Genomic DNA, 8,688 nt, shown 5'->3' with positions numbered 1-8,688 from the left:
CCAGAGGAGTCGCCCCCTGGTGGACACTAGAGAGAATGCAGCTTGAAGACACTTCCGCATCGGCTTCACTCGCCAGAACCGAAGGTTGCCGTCGGCCAAAAACAAGCACTTTTAGTGGACGTACATCGACGTTGCCAAATTGCCTCCACATCATTACATTGCAGTCCATGAGCGGCTGCTGTCTGCAGCACTTAATGCACAAAAACATGATAAAATATGTTGAAAAAAAATACCCTTTAATACGTCTACTCGATATATTTGACAGCAATATAGCTATGCAGCATGTAAAGCTAGCTGTGATGGTTAAGGTTAGAGAGTGAAGGTCCTCACAAGTATAGTTTGTTAAAAAAAGTGTTGCATGTTTCCAGACGGACAGGGTGACTCAGTCCAGCCCCCGCAGGTTGACAATGTACAGACAGAAGCAGAACACAGACATCTAAATAGAGACAGACCATCATAATATACAAGCTGCATCACTACACACACACACACACACACACACACACACACACACACCACCACCACCACCACCCGTCCATCTGTAAGTGTTAAACACTCTGCCTCCACTAAAAAAAAACATGCACAAAGTCAGAGACTCACAAGTTGGCAGAGCAGTGAATCTGGGCTCCTGCCACCAATGTGACTTATGAAGGAGGAACAGAGCCAACGTTTATTATTCATAACTGTGTGTTTGTTTAAAGCACCTGCCTTCCCTTCGTTTCTTCCCCGCCCAGCAGGGGGCGCTGCAGCAATAACAGGGGGCGACACATTTGTTTGGTACCGATTGCTGCAGAAAAGGATCTGCCGTCTGCTGTCATTTTTAGCAGCGGTCGGTCGCCGCAGCACCGCAATCACCCACCATGAAATGTGACACCGCAGATTGAATTATTATCTGTCCGGGTTTGTTTCTGCTTCTATGCTTTGTTGTACTAGCCTACGACTGCACCTGCATCCTGACACAATTATAGAGTTTTAAATTGAGCGTAATGCTTTTGGATGATGTATTTTTCTTAAATGCAAACATTTTTGATGCATTGACCTCTCAGGTTTTAAACGTTAGCTGACTCTATTGTGTCAGCTGTGTCTTCTTTTAACATCAGGATTGGATTCTATTCCTCCCCTCGTCCCCTCTCTCTCTCTCTCTCTCTCTCTCTCTCTCTCTCTCTGTTTTTCTTCTTGGATGTGCACACTCTCTATTGTACATTAGTGTGTATACATGCATTGACTCTATTACACTGTACGTGTGTGTCTGTGTGTTACCTGATTGGCTGGGTCGGGTCGGTCCGACGAGCTCTCTGTTCAGGTAACAGCTGCTCCCACTTAAAATGGAGACTCCAATCAAAACCTGAGAGAGAAAAAGTATAACAAATATACATTATAGTGTACACAGTACGGTAACGAGGCTTTATTAAAATAGATACATGACGTATGAGGAGGGAGGCAGCAGTGAAATACTGAGACGGACTGGAATTACCATAGATTAGCATCAGTTTTGGACTCAGGGACGACGTATCAGCTTCTGCATTTAGTTTTTTCAAAACTAACTTCCGTGTACAGAGGTAACATACAGTAACAACAACAAAGGACAACAAAAGTACTTTCTTAGGCTCGGGAATAGATCATGGTTTGGGTTAAAATAAGTACGTTTGTGACAGAACTGCTGTTAGTTTAGTACATAAACGACACAACAAACCTACGGTAGAATAAGTCAACGTTGACTCTTCACACGGGACCCAAACAGCGGTCTTCTGCTTCGTCCCGTGTTTAGTTTTCCCCTCCGTCCCTCTTGCCTAACGCTGACTTTCTTGCTCTTTATAATCGTCAGTTGCTCTGATACTGAACACTGAAGCGGATGAGTTTACATCGGAGTTCGTTGAAAGCCCGGCGCGTCTCATTCAGACGCCGTGGGCCAGTGACCAAGCCTCGGCATTTGACGAGTTGGGAGTGAACAGAAAAAAAGAATTGGTCTGAATCTATAAATTCTGACCAATCACTTACTGATAGCTGCGTATTTATTGTTACAATTCCAAGTTTGATTTAAGCCTTTTGGATTATATTTTACTTCCTTTGTCAACAATCCATCTGTTTCAGTGTGTGTGGACATACAAGCAGGCAAACGTGAGAGTGTGTGCGCGCGTGTGTGTGTGTGTGTGTGTGTTGGCTTGTGTTGGTGCGTGTGCGTCTTTGCTGATTAGGCAGTCCAGCAGGCCGAGGAGCTGCAGCCACAGCACTCCCCCCCATCTGTGAGTGTGCATGTGTGAATCAATGAAAGTCCATCTCATAACCATCTTTTATGTTATGAGCGACAGCTTCATCTATAATTAAAATGTCCTTCGTGAGCCGAACTTTGACCATCGATTTCGACGTCCCATCGGTGTGTGTGTGTGTGTGATAAAGACAGAGAGCGAGAGCCGCGGACAGCGCTATTATCGGCATTGATTGGCGGATCGCTGTTACCAAGAGAGGAAGATTGGAATAAGACAGGCTAATGGAAAGAGAGAGGGACTATGAAGCACTCAGGGGGAGATTGGCTTCAGAGAAAAGTGAGGGTTGACAGACGAGCAGGCGAACACAGATGTGTATTGTTCTGATGCATTATCAGGCCGTTTGGTTTCAGCTCATCCGTAACTGTGGAATCTTGTCGAGGCTAAAAAGGGAAGAAAGGTCCTCGGATCGTCTGCTCTGCGTCATCAATCTGCGAAGGCAGTTACTGATTCATCCACACAATCTGCTTCCTCCACTTTCACTGCTATTAGCAATTATTTGGTTTCAAGCTTTCAACACTGCATTTCAGCAATGCACAGATAATTATCTTTGAACCAACACTCCGGCATGAAAGAGGTCTGAAAGAGCTCTCTCATCCGGGCAATGCATTCTGGAATACCGAGGCTTGGTCAGTGGCCCTAAGCTTCAAACTAGTTTAACATGGGACAGAATCAATGTTCTCCTAGTTGAGAGTCCTGTGTATTGCACACTATATACTACATCAGTGTGAATCCAGTTGTAATATACAAAGATTGATTCAAAGAAAGTACTGCTCAGTGAAATCCAACTTGAGGGTCATTGCTAGAAGCAAATACTTCAAAAGTGCTCCTGTTTGAGGTTCACGGCAGAGAGAACAGGCTCCTGAACTCATCATGAAGGGCTCCCTCATAAGTCAGAAGGCCTCAGGTGTTTCTCTCTCTCTCTCATCATCTCTCCCCTGAAGCTGCCCCGGAGCCATTTTTTACTTCTCAAGAGTGTAGACGGACGAAAAGTTTTTCTATATACCTCCACGGAGATCAGCGGAGGCCGCCACATAGGCAAAAGTGTCCATGTTGATGATGTCGATGACCGGGCTGACCACGCAGGTTGGGTCCTGGACACAAAAAAACAGACATTCATGGGTTACACAAATATACAAATAACAAAGAATAAAATAGCACAGAGTGGCAGGAAGAGAGAAACGCTAGAGACAAACCGAGAAGGTGAATGTGTTCCTGTGTGCAGACCGTGGAATTCATTTTCCAGGCCGATGTGTGTGTGTGAGTGTGTGTGAAACAGACTGTATATATTCCAAGGTTCTTTTTAATATCGCACCACATTAAAAGGAATTTCAGTCATTCAGCACCAATCATGCCCGCAGCACATTTAGCAAGGTGAGAGTAACCTCTACCTCACATTCAGTTCCACTCTACTGGCATTCATGTCAGACTGTTGGGCCATATGAAAATAAGAAACGTTGAAAAGTCTTTCAAGTGAAAGGAGACTTCATCAGGAGGGAGCAGAACAAAGTAAATAACGCGCTGAATACAGAGCGAATGAACGTAAGCACACAAGGACGTCGGCAAATTGGCTTTTGGTGTTATTAGTGTTGGGGATGTGAAGGATAAGGAGACGAGATCTGAGCTGATATCTCAAGGGCATTGAATCCCTGACCTCTGAAACAACAGCAGGGTCCTTCAGAGCTTCTGCTGTGAACTTGGAATTAGATTTACTGGAAAAAAACGGCGGCACCGAAACGTTGAGGATTCTTTCGAGTCCTGACTTCCCTTCCTTTGGTTCGTCACGCCGGCAAAAACAAACAAACAGCCTTGATTACCGATCGACTACCAGAGGTTCATTCAACGTGGATAACTGATTACAGGCGTTGCTGACCTTGTTGTCTATGGGAGCAGCTTTTGTGCAGTTAAATTCAGCATTTTACAATTCTACTGCAGCCGACATGAGGCAGAAGTAAGCTGTTACTGGAGCGGTTAGCGAGCACATGTCCAGCGGACGTATGAGGTCACGTTTTGCGGCTTTGAGGAGGACGATGGACACAAAACGGAGGACTTTTCTGAGACCTGCAGTGTTGTAATTAAGCTTTAAAAATAAAACTATTTAACTTTTGTATGCATGCATTAGTATCTGAATAAATACCTGTTTACCAGATCAGACCAGGGTTGTAGATAAAGAGGCTGGTTTGTTCAGTGTATGTGGATAAGAGCACATTTAAGTAGATTACAAAAGTAAAGCTCAACATTTGTGGCTGGGGGATATAACTATACTCTTGTTTCCTAAAACTCAAGTTCACACTTTTATAATGACTTATCACACACATCACACAAAATGTATGCAAGTGAAAAATATCAAATATTGACACCTATCACTGCCTATATCCCTCCTTACTGTTAGATGATCCATACGGTGATACGCCTCTTATGGATCTAGCTCAGTTAGCTCTTCCTCAACCATTAAATAGAGTCCTAAACTCTAAACTATAGAGATTTCTGCATTTTATTTCCCTCATATTTCCACCTTCTCGGCACCATTTGGTCTTTACAAGGATAAAAGTACAGCACACACACACACACACACACACACACACACGCACACGCACACGCACACGCACACACACACACAAGCATGGCAGACTTGAGGTCCCCGTTAAATCATGGAGTGTCCATCTATTAGTTTGGTCAAACGGCTGGATGCGTCTTCAGCCGGTGGTATCATGGAGCAGGTGGAGCGGTTCTGGCCCATTAGCTGCAGGGTCAGTGCAAGGGGAGGCGGGCTGCATCCCTCTCCAGCTCCGGCCACATTACAAAGCACTGCATCTGCTCTAATAGCTGTTACGTTAATGACACCGTGCAGCACTCGGGGTGAAGCGTTCGCGACATCACTGTTGTAATTGGATGAGTGTTATTTTCAAATCGCTCGGGAGCAGTTTCTTAATTTCAGCCATTCCTTCACGAGAACATTTGATGAAAACTGATCCCTCAGAACTTCCTGCGTCATCATCCTTCATGCATATATCCTGCGGTGGCGCTGGATTACAGAGTTCTTTACTGAATATAATCCACGATAGAATACATGATAATCCAGCAGGTACAAACTTCAACTTCCATGTCCAAAATGCTGCATAAGAACATCAGTAGAAATGCATTCAAGCTGCACTTTTAGATGTTACGGTGTTATTTAAACTGCTCTTAGTTTGTCTTTAATGTTCTTTAAGTATTTTCAATTAAAGAGCAGTTGAGCGAGACAGATTAGTGTCTTTTGTTGTCGTTAGTCTGCAACGCATCAACCCAGTCGCCTATTTTTGTCAAGAGTGTCCTTGTCAGCAACAAAGTGTTCAACCCAGCGGCTGAGAAATCAAATGCTGGCATTGTACGTTTCTGCAAACCACAGGTGCATCGAATGTCAACGCCAAGAGGAGTAAACAAACAACGTCCCTCCACAAACCTCAGTTACAATCATCAACACTTTATATTAAAACGTCAGAGCAAAGAAAACACAGATAATGAACAGGTTAAAGCAGCCCATTGAATTAATACTTAACAGAAATCAGCAGAAGATCATGGAAAATAAAGGTGTGAATCTATATGAGAACATCTGCTGACTATAAATCCCTCCTGTGAACATGAAATGAACATCTGTACCGCATGGTAGCAGACAGAAATGTGGTTCAGAATATAAACAATAAAGTGTTACGAATGAAAAAAGAAAATCTTTATGTGAAAACAAAAGTTAGGGGCGGGACTTTAGCTCTATATCAATGAGACAGACGATTCATTTAAGGAGGATATAACTGCATGGTGGTGTGGAGTTCTGCAGAGTGTGTGTGTGTGTGTGTGTGTGTGTTTACCTGGATCAATAGCTCATACATTTAAATCTAAATATATGACTATAAAGTGACTGTTCAGACAATGACGGATGACTCTGCAGCACAAACACACACACACACACACACACACACACACTTAAACCGTGAGCATAAATATGGATGATGTTGGTACAGCAGCAGAATGTGATCTGTGGTTTACTTATTGATCGCTGCTATACAGATGGAGATCAAAGGTCTTTAATATCAGCAGGAACAACTGTTGACGTGATGGAGGAGGAGACAGATGAGAAAATGAAGGTTTGAAGAGAGGAGGGGAGAGGAGTCAAATAAGGGGATTACTGTATGTCTTTTTGTCTTTGTTTCAAACTTGCTTTGGCGATAAATAACATTTGTTTCTTAGGCCAGTGAAGCCCGTTTGAAGTGAATTGATAAAGGAGAAGAGATGGTGGGAGGAGGTGTAAAGATAAAGGGAGAGAGGTAGAGTAAGGAGAGATGGAGGAAGATTAGGAGTCAAAAAGGATGGGAGAAAGGAGCAGAAGAAGTTGGAGAGAGGTCAAAAGAGGTGATAAAGGAGAAGAGATGGTGGGAGGAGGTGTAAAGAGAGGACAGAAAGGAAGGAGGAGATATGGGTATAGAGAAAAGAAGAGAGGAAGTGTGAGGAGAGAGGGAGGTTAAAAGGAAACAATGCAATGTGAGAAGAGAAGAAAAGGAGAGAGGAGGTGACATGTGAGGTGAGACTGTTGAGAGGAGGAGATAAAGAAAGGAGGATAAGTGGTAGAAAAGAGAGAACAGTAGTAATAAAGAAGGAGATAGGAGGAGGGAAAGGCTTGTAAGAGAAGAGATGAGGAGAGGAGGAGTAAAGAGCAGGTTAGAGGACATGAGAGGGGAGGTGGGGACAGGAGGAAAGAGAAAAGAGCAGAAGAGGTCCAAAGAGAGAGGTCTAATAAGATGATAAAGGAGAAGAGAGAGTGAGAGGAGGAGTAAAGAGCAAAGGACAAGTGAAGGAAGGAGGAGAAATGGGTAGAGAAAAGAAGAGAGAAAGTGTGAGGAGAGAGGGAGGAAGATGAGGAGACAAGGGGAGGTTAAAAGGACAAAGAAGGCAATGGGAGAAGAGGAGAATGAAATGAGGAAATACGAAAAAAGGAGAGAACAGCAGTCGGAGAACAGATGGAAGTGAAAGGAGGTGGGAGGGAGGAAATGGGAAGAGAAAAGAGGAGAAGAGGATGAAAGAGAGAGGTCAAAAAAGGTGGTAAAAGGGAAGAAAGGGAGGTGAGAGGGGGTGTAAAGAGAGATAGAAATGTATGCGGAGGAAAACGGGGATGGAGAGTGTAAAGACAGCAGAAAACAGGTGAGGAAAAGAGGAGATGGGGGGAGAAAAGAGGAGAAGAGGTGTTAGGGTATAGGGAAGAAAAGACCAGGCAGAAGGGACAAGTGGGAGGAGAAAAAGCGACAAAGGGAGTAAGAGAAAAGACAATAATGTGACAGAAAATGTCTTGAAGAGATGAGTGTTGAGAGGGGAGGAGGAGTCAAATAAAGTGAAGGAGGTGAGAGAAGAAGAAGAAGAAGAGGTGAAAGTAGAAGGCAGAGAAAGGGGAGAAGAAGAAAAGGAGAGGAGGTGTCTAAAAAGCTAAATGAAATGTTAAGAGAGAAATGATGAGGAAAATGAAGTGAGGTGGTGAGAGGGCAAGAGAAAATAAGAGGGGGAGATAAAAAGAGGTGGTAGAGAAGAAGAAGAAGAAAAGAGTGAGATGAAGGGCAAAAAAGAGGGCGAGAAGAGAGGGGAGGTAAGGACAGACAAAACAGGAGGCAAGGTGAGAAAAGGGAGGATGACAAGTTGTAAAAATACGTGACATGAAGGGAGAAGAGGAGGTGAGAAAACAAGGTGACAGGAGAGGAGATGAGGAGGAGGAGAGGAAGAGGAGGGACACAAACAGAGAGAGAGAGCGGCGGGATGAAGAAGAGAGTGCAGCACTTATTTCTTAATGAGAGGCAATCAGACCGACAGCTATTTTCTCCCATGGCGCTATTTCACCTCGACCACTGGATTTATCACACACACACACACACACACACACACACACACAGAGTCATGTTTCCAACTATTTAGAGGACGTTACATTGACTTACATCCGGTTACTGGAGACTTAACCGGACCTATAGCCGCTACGTGCCTAACCCCTAACCCAAGTCTTCATCCTGTAATGACATCATGTACGTTATGTAGGACGAGCATTTCGTCCTCACAAGGTGACGATGCAGACTGTTCTCATACAGCGTTTGTAGCGAAACCGACAAAATCTATCCTTTATGTAATCCGTGTAATCATGAACAAGGAAGTATAAAGACCGCAAAAACCCAGTGGAGGTGGATGGGTCAAACCAAAACGTTCTTTACCCCGGATGAAAGCTGTTCGTTCCCCGAGTAAAATAAGAAGTCAATATTGTTTTATTTGTCACGTAACTTCCGTACTTTTTTCTCTTTCTTCTTTTCTCCTCAAGTTTTTCAGGATCTTTTCAGAAACATAAGTAACTAGTTTTGTTGCCTAAACCTAAGTAAGTATTTCACGATCTTTTACCAAACCTAACTTAGTATTTCACGAT

The 8,688-nt window shown here is 43.7% G+C and overlaps 1 protein-coding gene across 1 annotated transcript in view; it reads right to left on the bottom strand.

The window, feature by feature from the left end:
* The window catches only part of galnt14 (UDP-N-acetyl-alpha-D-galactosamine:polypeptide N-acetylgalactosaminyltransferase 14 (GalNAc-T14)), a 92,011-nt gene that overhangs the window by 11,097 nt on the left and 72,226 nt on the right, over window positions 1–8,688 (bottom strand). Inside the window, exons 6-7 of the mRNA XM_031865935.1 lie at window positions 3,271–3,358; window positions 1,261–1,345 (exon numbers count right to left, since the gene is read on the bottom strand). Coding sequence (XP_031721795.1) covers window positions 1,261–1,345; window positions 3,271–3,358 — 173 coding nt within the window. The remainder of the gene's footprint in view (window positions 1–1,260; window positions 1,346–3,270; window positions 3,359–8,688) is intronic.

The sequence above is a fragment of the Anarrhichthys ocellatus genome, unplaced genomic scaffold, assembly GCF_004355925.1.
Source record: "Anarrhichthys ocellatus isolate YVR2014 unplaced genomic scaffold, GSC_Weel_1.0 scaffold34, whole genome shotgun sequence".
NCBI lineage: Eukaryota > Metazoa > Chordata > Actinopteri > Perciformes > Anarhichadidae > Anarrhichthys > Anarrhichthys ocellatus.
This window is presented reverse-complemented; position numbering and strand designations above follow the sequence as displayed.